Source organism: Sceloporus undulatus, chromosome 4 (genome assembly GCF_019175285.1).
Source record: "Sceloporus undulatus isolate JIND9_A2432 ecotype Alabama chromosome 4, SceUnd_v1.1, whole genome shotgun sequence".
NCBI lineage: Eukaryota > Metazoa > Chordata > Lepidosauria > Squamata > Phrynosomatidae > Sceloporus > Sceloporus undulatus.
Window position 1 is genome coordinate 221140218 of NC_056525.1, and position 26227 is coordinate 221166444.

General features: G+C 43.5%; 1 protein-coding gene across 2 annotated transcripts; it reads left to right on the forward strand.

Moving 5' to 3' along the window:
- Positions 1-212: 212 nt before the first annotated feature.
- On the forward strand, positions 213-21069 carry OSR2 (odd-skipped related transciption factor 2). 2 transcript variants are annotated; one of them, XM_042464048.1, is made up of 4 exons: positions 213-566; positions 12762-13454; positions 18820-18919; positions 20366-21069. In XM_042464048.1, the coding sequence occupies exons 2-4, from the start codon at positions 12793-12795 to the stop codon at positions 20438-20440; spliced, it is 837 nt and encodes a 278-aa protein (XP_042319982.1). In that variant the 5' UTR covers positions 213-566; positions 12762-12792; the 3' UTR covers positions 20441-21069. The 2 variants fall into 2 exon arrangements, with proteins under 2 accessions (XP_042319982.1, XP_042319981.1); XM_042464047.1 differs by having other exon boundaries at positions 20284-21068.
- Positions 21070-26227: the final 5158 nt, after the last annotated feature.

The following is a 26227-nucleotide window of genomic DNA, read 5'->3' on the forward strand; positions in this document are numbered from 1 at the left end:
AATCCAAGTTGCTACCCAAACACAAGTAAACAGAGGAAAGAGAACGGGGGGCGGGGTTAGAACGTCGCGACCCGCTTTCCCCGCCCTCCAAGCCGCAGCGATTCGAATCTTCACGGCTTGAGCGTTCTAACCCCGCCCAGCTGGGCGGGGTTAGAACGCTCAAGCCGTGAAGATTCGAATCGCTGCGGCTTGGAGGGCGGGGAAAGGGCTGCAAAGCCACTTAAGCTGCTGAAATGGGATGGGAGCCCGAAGAAGAAGAAGGGGAGGTTCAGAGCTGCTCCAGGAGGAAGCCGAGCAGGAACTCCAGCAAAGAGGACTCCCTCGTTGTAATCCCAGCAGCATCCGAGGAAAGGGTTGGGGAGCACAGGCCTCCTCCTCAAGAGCAGAGCTCAGGCTATATCCCCCTCCTGGGCTTAGAGGGCTCTTTGGCCTCCCGCGCGTGGATCTAATGCTCCGGAGAAGGCGCTGCTGCTGCTGAAGAAGAAGAAGAAGAGGAGGAGGAGGAGGAGGAGGAGGAGGGCTGGGAGCCAGGAGGAGGCTCCGGGGAGGAAAGAGGGCAGCGGGAGGTAAGGCATTCTTCACCTTTGTAAGAATGGATAGATAGATAAATAAATAGTGTGTGTGTGTGTGTGTGTGTGTGTGTGTGTATATATATATATATATATATATATATGTCTGTGTGTAGATAATGATATTTTATACATGGATAATGATATATATATATATATATATATGATATAATATGTATTATTACGCATGATATATATATGTGTGTGATGTAATATATACTGATAATGATATTATGTAATATACACACACATATATATAAGGAGGAGAAAATATATATTGATAATGATATATATATATATATATATATATATACGTAATAAGGATATAATACGTATTGATAATGATACACACACATATGATTTATATATGGATATTATATTGCTAATGATAATGACACATATATATATGGATAAAGATATAATATATTGATAATGATACACATATACATATTTAAGGATAAGGATACTGATATTTTATATATATATATATATATATATATATATATTATACTGATAATGCTACACACACATATTATATTTACAATGATATATGTGTGTGTGTGTGTGTGTGTGAATAATGATATCAGATATATTGATAATGGTCATGATAATATATGTGTGTGTGTGGATAATGACATAATAGATACTGATAATGATAATAAGGATATTGATATATATCTTACCCGCTTCTCCCCATTTACACCCCGCGGTGGCTTAGCCGAGGCCTCCCGGAAAGGCACTTTTCATATTTGGAAGGGGATTCCGGCCAGATAATGATCATCATAATGATAATGACTACTATTTAATCCTCATTGATACCCCTGCGGTGGGTGGCTCGGCCGAGGCCTCCCGGGGAGGTATTTTCCTACTTGGGAAAGGGATTCCCACCAAGATGGCTAAATAACAACGACCAGGATGATGATGATGATGATGATGTCAATGACCATGATAATAAAATCTCTGTATTTCTTGCCCGACTTTTCCCATTCAACCCCCGCAAGGGCTCGGCCGAGGCCTCCCGGGGAGCCACGTTCCTGCTGGGGAAGGGATTCAGACCAGGGAGGCCAAATTAATAATACAGTAATTAATAATTCACAATAATTAATAATAATATTTATTACCCGTCTCTCCCTGTTTTTAACGCGCCTGCGGTGACTTGGGTGAAGTGTCCTAAGGAGGCGTTTTCCTACTAGGGAAAGGGATTCCTACCAGGGTGGTCAGATGATGGTAATAACAATACTAATAATGATGATAGAGGACAAAATGTAGGACGTTCAAAAAATGGAGGGCATGACAAGCGACAAAGCTGGAAACCACTCCATGCCAATCGCTGCTTCTCAGTCCTGCTCAAAATGGAGGACGTTTTTCAGTTCAGAAAAGGTGGGGAATGGAGGACCTGTCGTGGGAAAGGAGGACCTGGGGGGGGCTTTGATGGTGTATTCCTGCATGGCAGGATGATAATGCTAATACCAAGAGTATTTATTCCTTGCCGCATGGATCGAGGCCAACCGCAAGGAACAGACCCGCCGCAATCGCTTGGAACGCGCCACTTAAAATGCGCATCGGCTGGAAAGGGCAAATGAGGCGTCCTCCTCTCAAAAGGAGGACCAGGGTTGGGGTTAGGGCCGGAAAATGTAGGACAATAGAGAGAGAGAGAGAGAGAGAGAGAGCGCGGGGGGAGGGCAGGACCAAAGAAAAGCGGGAAATGCTCAGAGCAATGTAAAATCCAGGTTTCTCAGAGTAATGTCAATTCGGATTCCTTGGGACAGGAGTTGGGGATGGAGGACAGGTCCTGGAAAAGGAGGACCTTTGGTCACCTTGGTTCCAATCAATAAATTCGATCCAGTCGGTTCTCTGGATCCATTGATTTTTTTTTTCTGTCTGCGGATTCAACCATCCAGGGCTTGGAAAATATTCATATTCATATACATATATATATATACACACACACACACACACACACATATATACACACACACACACACACATACGCCAACAAGCAAATCTTGATATATTTTTTTACCATTTTATACCTGCGGCGCCTTTTGGAAAACCCACTTCATTAAATATAAGCCACACTCTCTCAGCCTCAGAGGAAGGCCAGGGCAAAAGCCCTCCCACTGAAGAAACCTGCCCCCCAAAACCCTGTAACAGGACCTCCAATAAGTATTGATTGATGGATTGTATCTGTACCCCCTTCTTCAGAGAGGAGAGTGGCTTTGAGTGTCGGACTAGGACTCTGGAGACCTGGGTTCAGTTCCTTCTCGGCCATGAAGCCCACTAGAGATCCGGCTGCCTCTCAATTCGCACAGACTGGAAATAACCCGGTTTGGTACCGCTTTAACTCTTTCTGGCTGACCCCACAACATACTCCAACTCCCAGAATTGCATAGTCTTCAGCCAGAGCAGTTAAAGCGGTACCAAACCGGGTTATTTCTCCAGTGTGGATGCAGCCTTGTTTCCCACTTGCCTTACTTTCGATTTGGATCCGTCTCTGTCGGGAAGAACAAGGGCTGGGTTTTGTTCCTTGGCCGCGCAGAGACTTCCCGTATTGTCGGGTCTGTGACCGCCCTGAAAAAGCAAACCCCCAAAGAACAAGGGGAGCCACTTTAGTCCAAGCCGACAGAAAGGAAGAAGGAGAGAAAAGAGAGGAGATTTACTCAATGTTTCCCTTGGAGGAAATCGAGAGCAGAGCTCCTCTGTCCCTTAAAATAAGTACGGAATGAAGTTCCTCTTTGCCTTGGAGGAAGTATGGAGCAGAGTTCCTTTGAAATATGGAGTGTAGCTCCGCTTTCCTTTGAAATGTGAATTGAAGCTCCTCTTTTCATTGAAAGGAATACGGAGTGAAGCTCTTCTGGAAGAAATAGGGAGTAAACTTCCTCTTTCCCTTGCAAGAAATAGGAAGTGGAGCTCTACTTTCCCTTGAAATATGGAGTAAACTCCTCTTTCCTTTGGAAGAAATACGGAGAAAGGAAGTGTGGAGTAAAGGTCCTCTTTCTCTCCCTTACAAGAAAGAAATACTCCGGACTAAAGCTCTGGATCCAAACTACAGGGAAAGCGATTCCAGCCCAACCTCAGCGGAAGGCCTTCCTGAGAGTAAGGGCTGTTGCACCGCGGAGTAGGCCGAATGAGAGTGGAAATGGGCTTGCCTTCTTTGGAGGCTTTGAAACAGAAGCTGGGTGGCGATCTTTTGAGGGGTGCTTTGCTTCTGTGTATCCCTGCAGGGCAGGATGGGGTTTGGATTGGGTGGCCTTGTGGCGGGGGAGGGGGGTCTCTTCCAACTCTAGATGGCCCCTCGGCTTGCTTTTTGCCTGGTTTATTAAGGCAGGCGACCCAGTGGCAAAACGGAAAACCCTCTGGGACAGAAGAGAAGCACCCCAAGGGCTCAATTGAGGCATCAATGCATGCAAATCTGGGGGGATCTGGGAGGGAGACCCTCCCCATGGCCAGGCCAGCCCCAGAGCCTGTCTCCCTGAAGGTGGGGGGCGGCCAGGGACTATTCTTTGCGCCCTCCCAGCCCCCTGGACTCCGGATGTTTGTTTCTGTCCGACCTCAAAGCCCAGCGCTTGCTTTCTCTCTGCTTCCGAAAAAAGGGGCAAGGGAAGGGTCTAAAGAACATCCCTCTTTGGCTGCATCCACACTGGAGGGATAACCCGGTTTGGCACCGCTTTAATTCTTTACGTATGGACTTCAGATTGGCCCTTTGGTTTCCACGGACCTGGAGAGTGTGTCTGGGTTTAGGGTTTGGTCGGACCACCTGCGATGGTTTTGTGGGCTTCTGTTTCGAGGGTGGGCGCCTCCCCCGTAGAAAGAGCCATAAACATAAGCTACATTCATATACATATGTGGAATATATATATGGGAAATCCATATATATATATATATATATATAATCCTGGATAGATAGATAGATATAATCCAGTGGGTTTCTCCTTGATAGAAAGAGCCTTAAAAATAAACTACATATATATATATCCAGTCGTACTTTTGAGACTAGACACACATATATATTAGTGTCCTCAGAAAAGCGAGTGACATAGATCCAAAACATACGTACAATCAATTCTAATAAAATATTCATCCATCTACAGGCAAAGCAAACAGAAACAACTTCTCCTCATTTCACATATTCCATATATATATATATATATATATATATATAATGGATTTTTCCATGGAGGAGAATGCATATGGATTTTTATTGTTTATTTTTATGCATATTTTTGGTGTGTGTATGAAAATCTGTATATAAACAATATATATGTGGTTTAAGATATATTTTCTATCCTGATACATATATATATATATATATATGAAAATCCATACATAAACTATATATATATATATATATATATATATATATATATAATTTAAGATGCATTTTCTATCCTGATATTTCCATATATATATATATATATATATGAAAATCTGTCTATAACCCATATATATATATAGAGAGAGAGAGAGAGAGCGCGAGAGAGAGTTTAAGATGTATTCTCTATCCTGATATTTACATTTATATATATCCGTATATAAACAATATATATAAACAATATATATTGTTTAAGACGCATTTTCTATCCTGATGTATAACCATATGAAAATCCGTATATAAGCCATCCCGATATTCCGATTTGATTCCGCGAAGACGCCTTAATAGAGACTAAATGCATTCCAAGCCAAGATACAAGAGAGAGATACCTCTGGTCTCTTATCAGTTCCGTCCCTTTGCATTCTGTTACAAGACCCTTTAAAAACAACAACGAAGTCGTTAATCCGGGACGAATATATATGGCTTTTACATATATTACTATTACCAAAAACATGTCCTTTGGGGGTTTTCTTTAAAAGGAGACTTGTGTATTTAAGCCTAAATTCTAGTGCATCCCGTTGAATAAACTAGACCCACTTTCTAAGTGTAGGGCTTCCTTGAAAAAGCCAGGTCCGGAGTAAACTGTGGGTAAAACCCCAATGTTTCCACCTCATTACCTTTAACGTAAATGTAACTTCCGTCTAAGGACTCAGTTTCTGCGCAGAGTAAACACTCACCGAAGCGCCTTTTCCAATTGGGGACTTTACTGTAAAACCCTGTAGTATCTCTGCTTGGGAATAAACCCTTTGACTAAGGACTCCCAGCTAGAATGGATTCACTTCGTTTTTACATTGAAACTGATATACTTTTTCATTGATTAATGACTCCCAATGAACTGCAATCGAAATGTATTCCCTTTTGGACATTAGAACTGGTCCTTATCCCATCCACTTCCATCCCGGTTCTGTTCGGGAAAATAAGGTTCTTCTTAACAAATAGGGAAACCGAACTTTCCGCAAACTCCTTTTCCAGGGGAAGCGCGACCTGGTCTTTGTTTCTTGCAAGCTAAGCCCCGACTCCCCTGGAAAGAGCCCGGGGCAGCAAGGGACCCACAGCCAGGGACCCTGGAGGCAGGCAGGCAGGCAGCCCGGCCCTTTGGGCTCCCTTCAAGGCAGCGGGGCTCCCACCGGCCCCGAAGCCCCGCGAAGAGACAGCTCGCTTTTAAGGCAGGAGCTCGATCTGCTGAAGGAGCTGCATGCAGAAGTCCATAGATGTGTGTCTCTGTGTGGGGGAAGTCCTTACACACACGTATAGGAGAATAAGTCCGTGTGTGTGTATACACACACAGAGAGAGAGATATGTGGGAAGTCCTAGTGTGTGTGTGTGTGTGTGTGTGTGTGTATGTGTATGTGTATATGTGTGTGTGTGTATATATATATATATATACACTGTATATATATACACACATATATATACACACACACACATACATACATATGGGAAGTCCTTTTATACACACACACATATGGGAAGTCTACGTGTGTGTGTGTGTGTGTGTGTATACTGTATACACACAAACTCACACTTACGTATATACACACATATATATATGGGAAATACACACACACACACACACGAATATATATATATATATGGGAAATCCTTTTACACACACAAATATATATGGGAAATCCACATATACATAAACACAAACGCATATATGAGAAGTCCATATATATATGGGGGAAATTATCTAACTATCTACAAATACACACACACACACACACTCACAGTATTGGAAAATCTGTCCCCCCCTCTCTTTCTTCTATATACAAATACAAACATGGATTTCTGCATACAAATCTTTAACAATATTAGTGTTCCCAAACAAGTGAAAAACATATATCCAAACCATTGCTTTACTATCAGTTCAATCGAATCAAACATCCATCCATCTACAGACAAAACAAACAGACAAAACAAAAAAGAACCCGGTGCTTCATTCCTTATTTACTTTTCTGTTATGGTCCCGCGGCTTGACTAGCTAAGCTCCAAAACACACTGGAGAAATAACCAGGTTTGGCACCGCTTTAACTCTTTGTCTGGATCTTTGCAATGGAATTCTGGGAGTTGGAGTTTGTTGTGGGGTCCAGAGAGGAGAGGAGCTCCGCTCTGGACCCACAACAAACTCCAACTCCCAGAATTCCATAGCCTTGAGCCAGACAAAGAGTTAAAGCGGTGCCAAACCGGGTTATTTCTACATTGTGGATGCAGCCGTTCATCACCGCATTTTTTTCTCCAAACAGGGGCTATTAAACGCACATGTTTCAGGATGCGCCTGCTTTTCATCTCCAGAGGGAAGGTTTCCAACTTTTTTGGGGGGAGAAAGCACATGGTTTTCCTTCTTGTGTGTGTTTTGGAAGAAGGTGTGTGTAAAGGGGAGGCAGGGGGAATAGTAGGTAGTGTTCCGCGTAAATCAAATTTGTAAAGATTTGGAGGCACTGTAAGGGAGAGACCTCCTTCAAGTAGGAAACTGTTTTGAATCTCAAAAAGTCAAGGAGTCCTGTTTTCACCCACCTCCATAGAAGATCTCCCCCCACTTTTTCCCCCAGAGTGTCCTCATTGCAAAGGAGGACCAGGCACCGTGAAATGGAGGACCTCCCAGTCAAAAATGGAGGACAGGACTAAAGGAAACGCTAAAAAAAAGCCCTATCAATTCATGATTCTTGGTCCTGCTCAGAATGAAGAGTATTTTGGAATTCTTCCTGGACTGTAGGTGGAAATGGGGGGCACAGGTCCGGGAAAAGGAGGACGCCTGGTCCAGGGTGACCTGGTGTCCTCACCGCAAGGTGCAGCAAAAAACGTAGGACTTTCAAGAACATGGCAAGACATTCCCCATGAACAGACCAAACGCACTCTATATAGATGTCAATCCATTGCCTCTTAGTCCTGCTCATAATGGAGGACCATGAGGAATTTCTCCCGGACAGAAATGGAGGACCTTTGACCAAACAATAAGCCAAAAGCAATTGTGGAAATATAAATGTGCGACACTGAAGGAGAGAAAAACTATGACCACATAAAAAGCTAAGCATATGTCAATTCGTGCCACTTTGTCCTGCTCAAAATGGAGGACGTTTTCGAATCTTTTTTGGAGAGAAGGTGGAAAGCTGGTGGTCATGTCCGGGAAAAGGAGGACGCCTGGTCATTCTGATTTCAGCATGGCTTTCTTTCTTTCTTTCTTTTTCTTTCTTTCTTTTGGAAGAAAGTAATGAGTTGCGGGAAAGGTGAATGAGCGGCGGAGGCCGCATCCGCACTGCAGAAATAATCCGGTTTAACACCGGTTTAGCTGCCCTGCTTCAATGCTGCGAGATGCTGGGAACTGTAGCTTGTTGTGCCACAGTTCCCAGAATCCCACAGCATTGAGACAGGGCATTTAAAGCGGTGTCAAACCGGTTTATTTCTGCAGTTCGGACGCAGCCGGAGTTGATAGTTTCGGTTGAGTGAAACTCTCCGACGGTCAGACGCCTCCCATGAATTCCCGAAGGGTTGACAGTGCGTTCATTTTTAAAATAAAATAAATAGGCTGCATCCACACTGGAGAAATAACCCGGTTTGGACGCGCTTTAGTCTGGCTCAAGGCTATGGAATTCTGGGAGTTAGTTTGTTTCATATATATATGAAAGATGGATCGGAATATATATATATATATATATATATATATATATATATTTGAGAAGAAGCTTGGGATGATATGCATGTGTATGTATATAAAAGGTGGCTCAGGATATATATATATATATATACACACACACACACACACACACATAGTATCTGAATATATATATATATATATATATATATATGAGAGGTGGCATGGGATATATATACATATGTGTGTGTATGTATTAAATAAAAGGTGACATATATATATATACATGAAAGATGGCTTGGGACGCATACATACATGTATATACATTTATATATGTATGTATCCCAAGCCACCTCGAATATATTTGGGTGTGAAACATCTGAAGGCCTTTTTTGCAATGAAAGAGGCAAACAGATGCGTCCGCCAGCAGCCTTTGGATTGTAACTATACTCCTCGTGGGGATTAAGTGCCTCTTTTATATATAGGTATATATATGTGTGTGCGTGTATTTATATGTGTGTGTATGTATAAGTAAATATATACACACATACATCTAGGTTGGCGTAGTGGTTTGAGTGTTGGACTACGACTCTGGAGACCAGGGTCCGGCCATAGAAACCCCAATGGGGTGACCTTGGGCGGGTCACACTCTCTCAGCCTCAGAGGAAAGCCAGGGCAAACCCCCTCTGAACAAACCTTGTCCCCCTCCAATAAAACCTATGATAGCTCCCTCTGAGGGTCGCCATAAGTCAAACGTGGCTTGGACGCGCACCATAAAGGCTTGGAAAAACATTGGGATGGTTTGCTCCTCTTTTTCATGCGATGTTTGGTTTGACTTTTAGTGGAGGGAAAGGGGCGAGTCACACACTCTCAGCCTCAAGGGGAAAGTCGGGGAAATCTCCGGGGAACAATCCTGGCCCAGAAAAGACCACCGTCAAAGGCCTTCGGGCGACTTGAAGGCGTCCAACAGCAACGTGTGTGTGTGTGTGTATGTATATCTGTGTGTGTGTGTGTGTGTGTGTGTGTACCCACAAACGTAGTCTTTCTATTCCCCGCCAATCGCCCTGGAAAAGGAGGCAAGAGGGTGGCAAGAAGGGCCTGGCAGGGGGCGACTGAAGAGGGCAGCTGGGCTAGGGATCCGGGGGAAGGGGAATTGTAGTGCGACCCCTCTTCAGCTCCAGATCTCTCTGAGGCTTGCGAAGCTGGTCCTCCCTCGGTGGCCCACTTTTTACGGGGGGCTGTCTCTGCCTTGGCGGCGGAGGAGGAAGGGGGGTGGTCTATGGTGCCAGTCGTTGGGGGGAATGGAGGGGCCCAGGGCTCTTTGGCTGGGCCTTGCTTTCCTGAGGTTCAGATCCATCCATAGTGGTGGTGGTGGTGGTGATGATGATAACACCAGCTAATCCCGGGGGGCATCAAGCGCTTCCCTCTCTCCCCCACCGCCTTACAAGGGCCTTGCCAAGTAGGCCAGCATCTTGCCCCTGGGACAGGGCTGGGGAAGAGGAAGGGCCCAAAGGGAGGGAACGGCAGGCTGGCAACTCAAGGTCCATGCTCACAGCCTCAGGGAAGGCGCTTGGTTTTGTGCAGCACTACCTTAGCTCTTAAGTCCCATGCTCTCGGGTGAAGTCGCACTCTCTCAGCCTCAGGGGAAGGCAATGGCCAACCTCCTCCGGGCCAGTCTTGCCAAGAAACCCCCAGGATAGCTTTGCCAGGAGTGGGAGAGGGCTTGAAAGCGCAAAGCAGCCACGGGGCAGTCCGAAGAAGGCGCTTCGGCTGCGGGGCTCAGTCTACCGGGGCCCCGCTCCGCTCCCTGGGGCTCTTGCTGGGCGTCGGGGGCCCTGGGGCCCTGGGCCAGCTCCGCCGAGAGCAACCGAGCAAGAGACCTCGGAGCTGTCGCCCGGCAAAGCTGGGTCGGGTTTGGGAGGATCTGGGAATGTGGTGTTCACAGCTTTCCTAGGCTCGGCTTTGTAAGAGCGGGGCAAGGGCTGGGTTTGAGCTTCCTTGGCTGGGTCTCTTTCCTTCTCTTAGTCGCTGCTGGGCCTCTCTGGAAAGAAAAGGGAAAGTAAACCCAGAGCAAGTCCTTAAAAAGGAATTCTACCGAGCTGCGATTCTCTGGAGTAAGTTGTGGTTGTTGTTGTGTGACTTCAAGGTGTTTCCCGATTTATAGCGACTCTATTATCATGGCTTTTTGTTCGTTCGTTCGTTCGTTTGTTTGGAGCAAGTTTCTTCAGAGAAGGTTTGCTCTTGCCAGCCTTTGAGGCTGAGAGAGTGGTCAGTGGGTTGTCTATAACCGAACCAGGATTCGAACCCAACGCTCAAACCACGACACGTCGGAGGTGAAATCCCCCCGACTTTAAAGGGGGTTTTCTTTCCAAGGAAACCTACAAGGATCCCAGTCTTATAATTTCAGTGCCGTTCCTACTGGCAAGTAATCGACTCGGTCGTCCTCCTTTTCCAGGACACGTCCTCCATTTCCACCTTCTGTTCAGGAGGTGTTTCAAAACTTCTTCCATTTTGAGCAGGACTAAGAAGCAGGAATTGAAGGGGGTTCGCGTTTGGCTGAATAATTGAAAAGCGTCGCCTCATCACAGCCGATCATGCCTAGTTCAACGAATCCCTGGATTCAAACTGGGGACCTGGGTCTTAGGAAACATGGGAAGACTGGGGGCAGGTGCACCCAAACTGGGCGGGGATCCCTCCATAGGAGCTGGCTATTGATGGGGGGAAAAATGTCTCGGGTCCGAAACACACTGCAGAAATAATCCAGTTTGAGACCGCTTGGAACTATCCTGGCTCAATGCTATGTATAATCCTGGGAATTGTAGTTTGTTGTGGCACCAAAGCTCTCTGACAGGGAAGGCTATGTCTCACAAAAGTCAGAAGTCTCTAGCTTTGAGCCAGGGCAGTTAAAGCGGTCTCAAACTGGATTATTCTTGCAGTGTGTTTGGGACCTCTGGCTCTGAAATGAGTTCCCTTGCATAGCCAGGTAGGCTACAAATATCAATATATATTTTGGAAAGGCCCCAGGAGAAGCAGGAGAGGCTGCCTTTCTTGGGATATTTAATACTCTCTCTCTCTCTCTCTCTCTCTCTCTCTGACTTTCTAGTTCTCTCCTCCTTCATTCACAAGGATTCAGAGAGAATGATGCTATATAACAGGCTTATTGGGCTAAGCAGAGCTCCCCTCTGAACCCAACAATCTCCAACTCCCAGAATTCCATAGCCTTGAGCCAGGGCAGTTAAAGTGGTGCCAAAACGGTTTATTTCTCTAGTGTGGATGCAGCCTAGATCTCAGTACAGTAATTATCTCCTCTTATTGAGGAATAATGGAAGATACAAAGAAGAAGGAGATATGGTAGTCATCAGAGGAATACGATTTCATTGAGACAGGAGAAATGTGATGAAATTAAAGTAAATTTTCAACCGGGAAAATTAAACATCAGTTTAATTTCCTATCAGAAAGTTGATGCTATCCATGTATCTGTTTCTGTTTTATAGGTTCAGTCTGTGTGAATTATGTGAGCTTCTAGTAGGAGTGTGTTATGTAGGATTATGTGGATGAGGGTAAGGGGTTGATGGCAGGTATTTATATGATATATATATATATATATATATATATATATATATATATATGTTTGCGTTTGTGAAGTCGAAGGCTTTCACAGCCAGCATCCATATTTTTTGTGTTTTTTTCGAGCTATGAGTCCATGTTCTAGAAGAGTTTATTCCTGTCTTTTTGCCAACATCTGTGGCTGGCATTGCCTATGAGCAAGTATTCCCCTATGTTTCCCTATGGATAAATATTCCCCTATCTTTCCCTATGGGCAAGTATTCCTCTATGTTTCCCTATGGGCAAGTATTCTCCAGTGATTCCCTATAGCAATAGCAAGTGCATTTCAATACCACTTATCAGTGCACTTAAGCACTCCCTAATGGGGTTTACAATGTGTCAGCTAACTGCCCCCAACAAGCTGGGTACTCATTTTAGCCACCTTGGAAGGATGCCAGGCTGAGCTGACCCTGAGCCCCTGGCTGGGATTCAACTCACAACCTTGTGCTTTATGAGTGAGTGGCAGCAGTACAAGCATTTAACCACTGCACAAGTACTGTCATTTGTTTTTGTATATCCTTTTATTATCTATGTATTTTAATTTGTAAATAAAATCTTGAAAAATAATAATAACTGATTCCTCTTTTTCTCCCCATCCCTGCTTGCCTTATTTCTTGCTTAGGATCGGCTTGCGAAGCCCCCGGAGGCAGAGAATGGGGAGCAAAGCTCTGCCGGCACCCATCCCGGTGCACCCCTCCTTGCAGCTGACCAACTACTCCTTCCTACAGGCGGTCAACACTTTCCCATCCACGGTGGACCCCTTGCAGGGCCTCTATGGCCTCAGTGCTGTCCACACCATGCATATGAACCACTGGACGCTGGGATGCTATGCCGCAGCTGCCGCGGCCTCAGGTAGCACAGGAGTGGGGTCAGCCCAAGGCTTGGTGGAGCGGTTCCCCTTCCCAGCACTGCCCTTTGCTGCCACCCACCTCTTCCACCCGAAGCAGGCGGCCGCCATCGCCCACGTCCTGCCAGCACTGCGCAAGGAGCGGCCCCGCTTTGACTTTGCCAATCTGGCCCTGGCCGCCACGCAGGAGGATCCACCTAAGGCACCCCAGGCTGCAGGAGCCTCCCAGGGTGAGCTGGGCAAGTTGGTCGGAGGGCCTCTAGGCAAGCTGAGCCCTGAGCGCAAGGCACCTCGGGGTCGGCTCCCCTCCAAGACCAAGAAGGAGTTCATCTGCAAGTTCTGCGGGAGGCACTTCACCAAGTCCTACAACCTCCTCATCCATGAGAGGACCCACACCGACGAGCGGCCCTACACCTGCGACATCTGCCACAAGGCCTTCCGGAGGCAGGACCACCTCCGAGACCACAGGTCAGGACCCCAGACCCAGAAAAGGGGAGCAGACCCGGAGGAGTGGGTGGATGGGTGGTTTTCCCTAGGGTTAGGGGTCACCTAACACAAGGGTCAGCTCCCCACAACTGACCCCCTCCCATCCCACACCAGACAGGATTAAATGTCAGGATTTTTGTGTACACTCGTCCTTCCACATTTGTGGCTTTGACTTTTGCAGATTTGATTATTCACGGATTTGATTAATATGTTCTCTCTAGGTCTTTTTTGTGGGTTTTTTCCAGGCTATGAGTCCTTGTTCTAGAAGAGTTTACATTTTCTAAAACACTGCTTCATAGCCAGAGAAATCCACAACAAACTATGGATGTGAAAAACTCACAAAAAACTTCAGATGCGAAAAACACACAAAAAACTATGGATGCCTGGCTGAGAAAGCCTTTGACTTCACAGTCTCTATGTTCTCCAGCACAACTCTGTGGTCAACCAAAAGTCACACCGAAGGACCTAGAGATCCCTAGAGAGAACAGTCCACTAGGCATTTGTAGCTCCCCCAGTTCAATTCTATGGTCAATGTCCGGCAGATGTTGACGACAAAGTTGCACTGGAGGACCTAGCAATTCATAGAGAGATTTTCTCTCAGGTAAAAACATAGTGTCTTTGTTATTTGTGGTTTTTCCACATTCAAGGGGGTCCTGTGCCCCTAACCTCAGCAAATGTGGAGGGATGAGTGCACTAATCAAAGATATACCAGTGTTAGTCTGTAGAATCAATATGTAGAGAGATCTTGTAGCACCTTTGAGACTAAATTCAGAGGTCCCCAAAAGAAGTGGGTGACATGAACTTCTCATAAATTTAAGTCTGTTTCCTCAGGTGCAAGGAGTGGGGGAACCCCTGGTAGCATGAATTTTCCTAGGCTTGAGTCTACTTCCTCAGATGTGTGGAGGCGAGGGTTTAGAGGACGCTCCATGCCTTTGAGGAGGTAGACCTAAGTCTACAGAAGCTCATGCTGCCAACTTCTTTCTTTCAGTTAGCCTCAAAGGTGCTACAAGATCTCTCTACGTACTTTTGTACTAATGCTACTCATAAAATGTAATTCCTCTATATCACTGAATGTTGTGGCAATAGTTGTGATGTAAACATCTTGTTGCTGTTGTGTTCCTTCAAGTCATTTCCAAGACGGGGCTTTCTTGACAAATTTCTTCAGAGGGGGGCTTGCTATTGCGTCCTCTGGGGCTGAGAGAGAGTGTAACTTGCCCAAGCTCAAACCATGGGACTTGAACCCTGATCTCGAGTCATAATCCAATGCTCAAACTGGTTCTGGTTCTCCGCTGGCACAATTAAAATTATCTTCTTAACTTACAATATCATATGCACATCCTCAGTGTATTTACATAGACATAATTCCATGTACCTCAAGTGAAAATCTAGTAAAATGTGATATTTTTAAAGAGAATTTTTTAAAAATAAAAAATTATTTAAAAAATTAAAATATTTTATTGGAAATTGGAAATTTTAATTTAAAAAAAATCTAGGGCCTCTCTCCTCCCACTGAGCTTCACCCCGCTCCCACCATCTCCTCAGCATTTTAATGGGAGACAGGTGAATGCCACAGCCTGTTTCTGCCAAAAAGCAGATGTTTGAGGAGCAGGGACGTCACCCCATTTTAGTCAGGTCCACACCTCCATCCCGCTAGTGATGCCACTGTCCCTAGGATGGTCATGCTTCAGTCATGCTCACTAGACCATTTCCAGTCTGTAAATGTGGGGCAGAGTTGGGGAAAGGGGCTCTCCTTTCGGCACCACCTTAGTCAGGTAAAGTTACATGCATCTCAGAGGAAGGCAATGGTCAGTCTCCTTTGAACAAATAATAATAATAATAATTATTATTATTATTATTATTATTATTATTATTTATACCCCCTCTTCAACCAAAAGGCTATCAGAGCGGCTTACAAATTGTTAATCTTGCCAAGAAAACCTTATGATATGTTTGCCATAAGTCGCAAAGGACTTGAAGGCACATACTGTAACAGCAGCAGCAGCAACAGCAACAAACTCCTAGAACAGTTTGGAACCCCTTCTTGACATTAGGAGCTGGAGAAAGTTACTTTTCTTGGACCACAACAACTGCCAGAATTGGAAGCACCTTTTAGCCATCCCCACTTCTGCACAGACTCCATTTCCTTGGAAATCAACTCACCAGAGCTAGGAAGAGTCACTTTTTTAGACTTTGTTGTTGCTGCTCTGTGCCTTCAAGTCCTTTTCGACTCATGGCAACCCTAAGGCAACCTTATATCATGGGGTTTCTGTTGGCAAGATTTGTTCAAAGAAGGTTACCCATTGCCTGCTCTTGAGGCTGAGAGAATGTGACTTGACCAAGGTCACCCAGTGGGTTTCCATGGCTAAGCTGGGAATCAAACCCTGGTCTCCAAAGTCACGATCCAACACTCAAACCTAGCACTGAGTGTTGAGAGCCACCACACTCACTCTCTCTGCCTCCCCAAAACTCACAGCACGCACCTGACCAGCATGTTGGTTGGGCGTTTGGAAGGTGTAGTCCCAAATAATTTGTTTGGGAATATTGTTGTGGTTCTGAGGCTGAGTTGTCACCCTGAAGTTTCCTCAGTTCCTGTTCTCCAGAGTTGCAGTCCAATCCTCAAACCTAGAGTCCAACACTCAGACTTATGGCAACCCTATCACAAAGTCGTCTTGGCAAGATTTGTCCAGATTTCTAAATAACATGTTTGGGGAATATTGCGGTGGCTCTGTGGTTGCATTGGCACTCTGCAGTTTCCTCCATTTGACCATTTGACCCATTTCTCTTCTCCAGCCCTGTGCAATAAGGGATAATAGTTTTGGCCTACTTTGCAAGGTTGTTGTAAGGCTGTGGGGGAGAAAGGAAAGTACTTGATGCTCCAATGTTAGGTGGTGTTACTAACCTCACTGTTGATGGATCCGAAGCTCAGAGGAAGGCAATGGCAAAACCCGCATGATAGGGTCTCGGAAATGAGTTGAAGGCATATAGCAGCAACAACAATTGATGAATCCTATTTGAGTTTATTTCTAAAGGAGTAGGAAATTTAAGTTGGTGGTAGCCATAGGAATTTATCACATGGAGGTTTTTGCAGCTTTTTGCAGCTCAGATTCGACATGACTGCGAGTCCAACAATGTGAATTCACGCGATAGCATGATTTATTATCATGTGATTTGTTTCTATGGGGGCTCTTTCCATCATGGCGCTTCTGCAGTGAATCCAAAGTGATCCCTCATTTTGGTGAAATCGGTAACAAGCGAATTCACAGAAATCACTCCCAAGCTCACTTCGCTTTCACTCCGAATTGGTCTGGTGTGGAATGCAACTTTGCTTCTGCTCTGGTACACCACCGCAAACCCCCTGGGTTGCAAATTTCCCATGATGCGGAGCTGCAATTTCCCCCCATTTCCTTTTGGTGGTCCTTTCATTTTCAGGGCAACTTTCAGGGCAACTCATTTTTTTGGAATGTGTGTGTGTGTGCGCGCGCGTGCGAATGTGAATATACAGATATGTCTGTCTGTCTGTGTGTTGAAACTGCTGAAATGGAAGGGAAAATAAAAAAGGGGATGAAGAAGACACAGAAATATTCATGTGGCAAATATTCATGCAATCATGTGAAACAGGGAACAAGGACTTGCACTCCTTTTCAGCCCAGAAACGTACAATGTCACGATGTGTTCAGACACCCACTGTGCATGTGCAAGGTTGCCGATTCGAATAGTTGAATCTGCATGGTATGCACCGGTATGGTAATATAATTTGCACTCACTCCGCTTTGTGTGAATCCACATCATGTGACTTGCCTTGGTTTCGATTCCCCCTCGATTTGGAAGGGCAATGGAAGGGCAACCAGGTGTGATAAAACATTCACATTATAATGTGAATTCATATAGCTGAACCAAGAGTCACCCCGGATCTGAGCTGCAAAAACTTCCGTGTGATAAACACCATAGTTTGATCTGTGTGCAGAAGAGCCAACAATCTGAAGGCCAGCTGTCTGACTTTGACACTGCTTCCCTTCCATTACAGCAGGTCCAAATGAGGACAGGTAGGGCCTTGTCTCTGGGCCATGTGTGTATATGTGTGTGCTCCTTTTTTTGGACTTACATGAATCCCCTTGACTAGGCTAGAACTTATTTCCAAACTTAGAATCTGCAGCCCAGATTTCCAAGATCATTACAGGTGCTTCTTGGGGCCGTTCTTAAAACACTTTCTGTATTTTTCTAGCTTGTGTGTGTAACTTTATAAGTACGCTTAAAAGCTTGGTGATGGCCGCAAAGCTTTTCTTTACCCCTGTACTAGAAATCTGTTCTTCTGTGCCTTCAATTCCACTCAACCTTTGACAACCTGTCCGGGTTTTCTTGGCCAAGATTTATTCAGAGGAGGTTTGCTACTGTCTTCCTTTTAGGCACAGAGAATGTGGCTTGCCCAAAGTCACCCAGTGAGTTTCCATAGCTGAGCAGGGATGTGTACCCTGGCCTCCCAGAGTCTTAGTCCAAACAGTCAAACCACCACACTAAGCTAGCTCTTCTTATCTACATGTCTGCTTATCTGTCTCTGGAAATCTACTTGTTAGAAATCCAGTTAGGAAACAGCAGATAACTTCAGTAGATTTATTACTTGGTAAACTTGGATCAAAATGGGAAAAGGTGGGAGCAGGGAGAAAAGAAAGGAGTATTTCCTCATGCTAATAAGATGGTTGCTCATTTCTTTCATATATGCACCAGAGACAGATATTTACAGTGCTTTGGAGCTGGCCCAAAAATGGTATCACTGCTTGTGGATTTTAGATCTTTGCAGTGTTTTGGTTTACAAATTTGTACATATAACCCCTTTCCCTTCTTGCTCAGTTTAAACATTATTTGGTCTCTTCTATTCCCACTAAAACAAAACCGAATCTTTGCACCCAATCCTGTTGGATTGATACACATAATGGTAAAATTCCTTCTGATGTTAACTAGAGGAGGGCTCATGTTATATGCATGTTCACCTGGAAATAAGTTTCACTCTGTTCAGTTGTTCCTACTGCCATAGGATTACTGCCATAGGATTACGCATTTGTAGATCAAGCCTACATATTTTAACTGTGAAGTAGGTTCCACTCTGTACAGTGAAGCTTATTTCCTAGTAATATGTGTTTAGGATAGTCTCTTTTATTTGTTATCTGAGAAGGGCAATGAAACACTGAGAAGTATTACTGTCATGCATTTGAAATCTGCCGAAAGAAAAAGCAGGAGGTGGCTTAGAATAATATTGTTTTTGAAGACTTGAACTACCTAGAGGCAGCTGGTTGTTGTGGCTTTTTGCTGTGTCTACAGATACTGATTCCAAACTGCCTCTATTGGCTTCCAGGTATATCCATTCCAAAGAGAAACCATTCAAATGTCAGGAATGTGGGAAAGGATTTTGCCAGTCCAGGACTCTAGCAGTTCATAAAACTTTACACATGCAGGTAAGGTTAGATCATATCACGTTCAACCATTTATTTTTTATCTTAATTCCTTTCCAGTTCTTTATACTAAATGGGTACATTGTTAAAATATAGATAAGTAAAGAATGGCAACATATGTTCAATGGGCGATTGTTTCACATTTCAGTATTTGGAAAACAAGGAGAGAGACTCTTCTTTCCATTGTTCAGAGCCATTTATTGCATTTTTGGGGCATATAAATCAAACTAATAAGTTTAAACAAATTGTCTAAACCTACAGTCTTGTGCCCAGTTATTTGTGAGTAAATCCGCTTCAATGCATTGAGTCAGGCTGTATTTGTGCATTTAAGACTTGTGTGGCACTTCTGAAGCAACATACAAATGGCTACATGAGATGCACACTCTGTTTGAAAAGCTTAGGTTAAAAAGACTAGCTTTATGGAAAGCTTTTTGCTGATAGAGCTGAAGCATATATCCCTGGGAAGCTGGGTAGATTAGCAAGAGACATTTTTCTGTAGATCCTAGAGATGGGGAAATGTGATGAAGTGAGAAGAACTGACCTTGACAGGCAGGAAGATATATCCATGTAGTTAAGCCTGTAATCTTAAGCACACTTACTAGGGAGTATATCCCAGAGAATTCAATTGGACTGACATCCGACTAAACATTCATACAATCAGCCTGTAAAGTATCCTATTGCAGATAAAGTGACCTGCACCTGGATCTCAAATGCATTTGCTGAGATCAGTAAAACTTGCCTTCAACCTAAGGCTCCAATTTGATAGTTACCTAAAGAGATAAATGGCTGACAGAAGGATGCCCAGTAAACATTCTGAATGAGAAAGGATTTGAATTCAGAGTCATTATGCTTCAGTCACAATTTATTATTATCACATCTGGATAGCACTTCCTAATAAATATGCACGACTGAACAGCAAATATCTTAGGATACCTATCCAGGATTCTGTATCTGCATTCTGTGCATATTTACCAAGGAGTTACTTCAGGGTCAGCTTCCATAGGATCAAGCTATAAGTGCACATGCATTTACAAAGTAAAATCTATTGCTGTCTAAAATCTATTGTAGATAAAGTAAAATCTGTTGCTGTCTAAAGTGTTTTCTGCCAATTTTCACGTACACAGAATTGCAATTTCATGCAAAAACCACTGGTTTTCAGGGAAGAAGATTTCCATTGAAGTTGCTTCTCAGTACATTCTTAGGGTTGCAGTGGTTTATTTCCCCCTCTACTGTTGTGGTGTTGTTCTTGTACAATGCAATGAGGCCAAAATAATGGGGAGGGGGGATAATGGGTAAACTTTGAAAACTCAGTAATCCAGGTAGTTTGTAACAGGGTTTAATCCTTTGCTTGCTTCAAATCTGAACAGGAATCTCCACACAAATGCCCCACATGTGGAAGAACCTTTAATCAAAGAAGTAACCTGAAAACTCACCTTCTCACCCATACAGACATCAAGCCCTACAACTGTGAGCAGTGCGGCAAAGTGTTCAGGCGAAACTGTGATCTGCGGAGGCACAGTCTAACTCACACCCCGCGGCAGGACTTCTAGAACAGCCAAGAACCTCCACAGGGAGCTAACTCTGGCTCAAGGACTTGAACTGTAGGAAAATCTTGATGTCTGCACACAGGCAGGCAAATATATGCAGGGGCCCAATTCTCCCTGTCCCCCCCCCCCCCGACTCCAGCTAAATCCTCTGTGAGACTGAGGTGGGCAGAAGAACATCGGTCCCGAGCCTTCTCCCCACACCGAGAGCACAGGCCGATTCCTTGTAGATAATAAGAGCGCAGCTCATTTTCGAGCTTTGTACAGAAGAAACTGTGGTATCATGTGTTTGCTTCCTATCGTCTTACCAAACGCACATTGGTAAAACCCTCAAATCTGGGAGTGAAAGTATTGTTTTTCAAAATGTATTTCAAAATAAACATTTTCCCCACCAAAAGCTCTCATACTTGGCTTATGCAATTCTTTATTTAATTTATTTAATTCTTTCCCCTTTCTGTAAATTAATAATCAAGTGAACTAAAGTCTAGTTATTTAAGCTAACTGTATTTCTATGTTTTTATTTTTCTTTCTGTGAGAAAGCATTCTGATTTGTTTTAAATTACTTGTATGTTTGTAAAAGGAATCTATATCTGCTAGTGTTTAATGGTGAAATTTTTGGTATGTTTACTCAGATGTTAAGTCCCACTAAGATGAGTTGGAACTTAGTGCTTCTAAAGACTTCTAGCTCAACCCTTCAAAATACATTGAGCAACTATGGCCTTTTGCCTTCCTTTATGGACTTCTCTCTTTCTTTCTTTCTTTCTTTCTTTCTTTTTATTTAAAAAAAGCTATGGGAGCACATGGAAAGTTAGAAAAGGAAGATAATGTCCGTAAAATTCCTTGGCTGAGTCACTGCTTAGTGACATTTTGAACCACCCAGTAACTAACAAGTGCATTTAGCATTAGTCCATGCCTGGGAGAGCTAGCATGATGGTGAAATGGTTTGAGTGTTGGAGAATCTGAACTCTGGAGACCAGGGTTTGATTCCCAGCTTGGCCATGAAACCTACTGGCTGACTTTGGGCAAGTCACATACTCTCAGCTTCAGGGGAAGACAATGACAAATCCCTTCTGAACAAATCTTGCCAAGAAAACCCCATGATAGTATCACCATAAATCAAAAATGACTTGAAGGCACACAAGAATCACCACAACCCATGGCTGCTGAGAAATCAGTGCAGTTCAATGGGACTTACTTCTTAATATGCCTATTTATGCCTGTAGGTATAAATAGTGAAGCCAGTGGCACTTACTTCTGAAGAAAAGGCTGCAGCTAGGCATGTTTACTTCCCTTGAGTTCACTGGGATTCTCATTCAGAGCCAAATCGATCTGGGACTGTGCTTTAAAAGCCAACAGTTCAGGATTTGATTCCCAGCTCGGCCATGAAACCCTTGGGCAAGTCACACACTGTCAGCCTCAGGGGAAGGCAATGGCAAAACTCCTCTGGATAAACATTGCCAAGAAAACCTCATGATAGGTTGCCATAAGTAAAAAAAATAATGACTTGAAAGCACACAACAACATTCTTATGTATTATGCATTTCTTATGTGGGCCCTCCACATTCACTGGGTTTGGAGATGAAAGACACGTGTGAAAGTGGGAAAACTGCAAATAATAATAATAATAAACTTCTCTTTTTAATCTGACAGCACCATAGGGTTGCCATAAGTCAGAAAGGACTTCAAGGTACACAACACACACATGCCATTGTATTTGAGAAGCCTACAGCCATATCCGTCTCCTCAAAACAATCCCCCTTGAATTTAACGGGACTTGCTTCTAGGTTAGGAGTGGGCAACTGTGTGGAAAGTGGGGAACAGTTTTCAGTCACGTAGAGGATTGGTGCTGAAGCGTAAAATAATTTTCCTCCTTAAACTTTTGTCATCTTTATGGATCCCTGTCCCAGATTCTGCATACAATGACTTAAAAGAAAAACAAACGGGGAAGGGGGCTTGGAAATGGCTCAAAATCCTCCCTAAACCCTCATGCCATTTATTAGTAACTTATTGGCAATCAGGCCCCAGGAGCAATCATCAGCTCTTCCCTAAAGATTGCCAGAGATAGCCTCCTCCTCCTCCTGCTCCTTGCTTAGACTTTGAACAGGGGCGGCAGTTCAAGAGGTCGGGAGACAGAGACTTTATACAGCTCAAGATGATGCAGCCCTCCCTGGGAAGCTCACAAACAGTCACCAAGCTGGTGAAAGGCCTGGCACTCCTAGCTAGGCCAGAAGGGTCAACTTCAGGCACACTTTCAGTGGCCAGAACCACATTTCGGCCACCAGCTGCATCCTCACTGCAGAAACAATCCAGTTTGACACCACTTGAATTGCTCTGGCTTCATGCTATGAAATTCTGGGAATGATAGTTTTGTGAGACATTTAGCCTTTTCTGTCAGAGAGCTCTGGCGCCATAACAAGTGACCATTCCCAGGACTCCATAGAATGGAGCCATGGCAGTAAAAATAGTGTCAAACTAGATTATTTTTTGCAGTGGAGATGCAACCTTAATGCATTTTGACATTGCTTTAACTGCTATAGCTCCAAGCTTTGGGATGCTAGGAATAGTAATTTAGGGAGACATTTAGTTTTTTCTGTTGCCACAATTAATTGCAGTTCCCAGAATTCCATAGCATGGTCCCATGGCCTTGCCATCCAATACTACTTTTTAAAAAAATGTAAATATATTTATTACATCACGGGTAAAACAGATAACTATGTCATCCTAGGCATGCCATAGGTATGCTTCAATGAAAATTTTAGAGAAGATTTACAAAGGTCAGTGTTACAAACGTAAACCCTGCAAACATGTTGTTATAAACAGATCAAACAACAAACTATGCAGAAAGACCACTCCATTCTATTCAAGTCATTCTGCTTTTCAAATCTGTTCTGAGTCCTGTTAGGAAACACACTAAGAAGCCCAGAAGCCCTTTTCTTTTGTTTCATTATACGCAGTAACCTCTAAAATGTAGATGGTACCTAAAGATCAATATACCAAGACAAGCCACACACAAAAAGAAAATGGAATATTAATTACTGATATTTGGGAGTGGAAGAGATTTCAGCAGCCATTCACAGCAAGGCTTAAAGTCTGAGTACGTTCAAGGTTAAGTTGACCTACAAAATCTTTATTCTTCGTGGTTTTGGTTTGACCTGGCAAATAGGAAACAAATTTGCCATTCAATACTTCTCTGACCACATATGCTCTTTCCTCGGAAGCTATATATGTGAGATTTTTAACTGCAGCAAATACTCTCACAATATAATTCTGTAGGTCAACTTAACCTTGAATGTACTCAGACTTTAAGCCTTACTGTGAATGGCTACTGAAATCTCTTCCAAATGACAGTAATTAATATTCTATCTTCTTTTTGTGTGTAGTTTCTCTTAGTATATTGATCTTATCTACATTTTAGGAGTTATTATCTATAATGATACAAAAGGGGGGGAGTTCTGGGACTTATTGTATTTCGTAACAGGACTCAGAACAGATTTGTAGATTTGAAAAACAGGATGACTTCGATGGAATGGAGCGGTCTTTCTGCGCAGTTTGCTGTTTGTTCTGTTTATAACAACATGTTTGCAGGGCTTACATTTGTAACACTGACCTAAACAAGTGAAACTGATATAAGACAATGCATAAGCCCTGGCTAAAAATATTCAGGCAGCTGGAAGCAACATTTCAATGAGGCACAGAGAGTGGGTAGTTCGTATTTAAGAATTCTGCAGTAGCATTTCGCCATGATATTAAAATATAGCCCCTCTATAACCCCTGTCCTGTTTTTCAACCACAGCTAGGAGCTTCAAAATACTACACTTTTTTCAAAATAAAAAGAAGATTGCTCTCAAATAGTGCTGCATTTTTCAAATTACATTATTTTGGACAGAACATTTTTGGGCAGCAGTTTTCAGAATCTCCTGGCCAGCATGGAGGGACTGAGGGATTTAACAGTCCAAAAAGTAATGTTTCCAAGGTCAAGCTAAAGAAGAATATCCATTTCAGAGCATTAGGTCAGGAGTAAGTCATCTGAAATTCATTTGGGCAGTCTGAGGTAGTGGTTTGAATGTTGAACTATGACTCTGGAGACCAGGGTCTGAATCCCAGCTCAGCCATGTAAATCTACTGGGTGACCTTGGATGAGTCACATGCTCTCAGCTTCAGAAGATGACCATGGCAAACCTCATCTGAAGAAACTTGCCAAGAAAACCCCATGATAGGTTTGCCTGAGGGCTGCTATAAGTTGGAAATGACTTAAAACCACACAAGAAAAAACAAAAAACAAAAAATCATGCCCCAAGAACTGTAGAAAGGATTATTGTAAGGAGATTTTTTTGTAAAAAAAAGGTTTCACAATGATGGTGGGCCAGCATGACTTTCTCTTTAAAACAAACAAGCCATTAAAATGTATTAAAGTTGCTCTTTGTAGTGGCTGCAGCAGCACCATTCTCAGCAGCTAGTAAGAAAAATTGCAAAAATAAATTTCAATTTAAAAAAGGAAACTGTGGCCACTCACTGCTCTGATCACAACCATCCAACAAATTCCCCTTCTAAATTTAATAAGGTGGTGATAGTTCATTTTAGCAAAGTAGGAACAAGACAATTCCAGAGGGAAATTAGCCTAAATCAAGAATGGGGAATTTGCTTTGTTCCATTGGTTGTTGGACTCCAACTCTTATCAGACCCAGCCAACACGCCCAGTGTCAGAGATGCTGGCAACTGTAGTCCAACAACCTCAAGAGAACCAAGGTTCAGCAAGAGATAAGAGCTTATGATCCAAGCTGGGGAATGTTGCTTAATGGACTACTGCTTCCAGAATCCCCAAGCCACCATTGGCTCCTGACCATACTGGCTTGAGGATTGTGAAAGCTGTCATCTCAAACAAGTAGTTTTTCCAAAATACTGCTACTTAAAAAATGCAGAGCAGTTGGAGAATAGTTTGTCTTATTGTTCCATCTCCAGAAAGCTGGGGAGCATTCAAGCAGAATGCATGGTATTACCAATTTTCCTGAGATCACAAGACTGACCTGAGAGAGGAGGCTGATGTTAATAAGAAGTGAAGGAGCAATTTTGGATCTTTTAGCATCCTAAAAGACCAAAAATTAAGAAGAAAGGCAAAATGTGGCTGCACGTTGAATTTTAGGTTATCATGGAGCAAGGGTGGAAATCATGCAGTCCAGAATTGTACTGCAATTCTCACAGGCCCTCACTAGCACAGATGGCCTTGAGGAATGCTGAGAGGCGCTGTCCAAACTCTTGAGAGCCACACAGTTTTGTCTTAGGGCCTAGAAGTAATAAAATAGTATGGAGCAAGGAGGAGCTAAGCCAGTCTCAAGTAAAAATAGGTGTTAAAAGCCCTGACAAAATATAAAACCCAAGAAGCTATTATTTGGTGATCCAAACACAGAAATTACATAACCACTTTTACCAGGTAAGTTCATCAATCTGTAATATTGTGAAATGAAAAAGATGGGCAGCCAAAACAAAAAGAATTACACTTTTCTCTGGAATTATCCCTGCACTATGGATCAGGAAGTATCAAATTAGGAAGTATGAGTTTCAAACACCATGAAAAATTGTTCCTACCACAGTTATTAGCAGTAGTTGAGGTGTCATGGTTTGAGCGTTGGACTACAATCCTGGACACCAAAGTTCAGCTCCCTGCTTAGCCATGATACCTACTGGGTGAATCTTGGACAAGTCACACACTCTCAGCCTCAGAAAACCCTGTGATAGGTTTGCTTTAGGATCACCTTAAGTCAGAAATGAC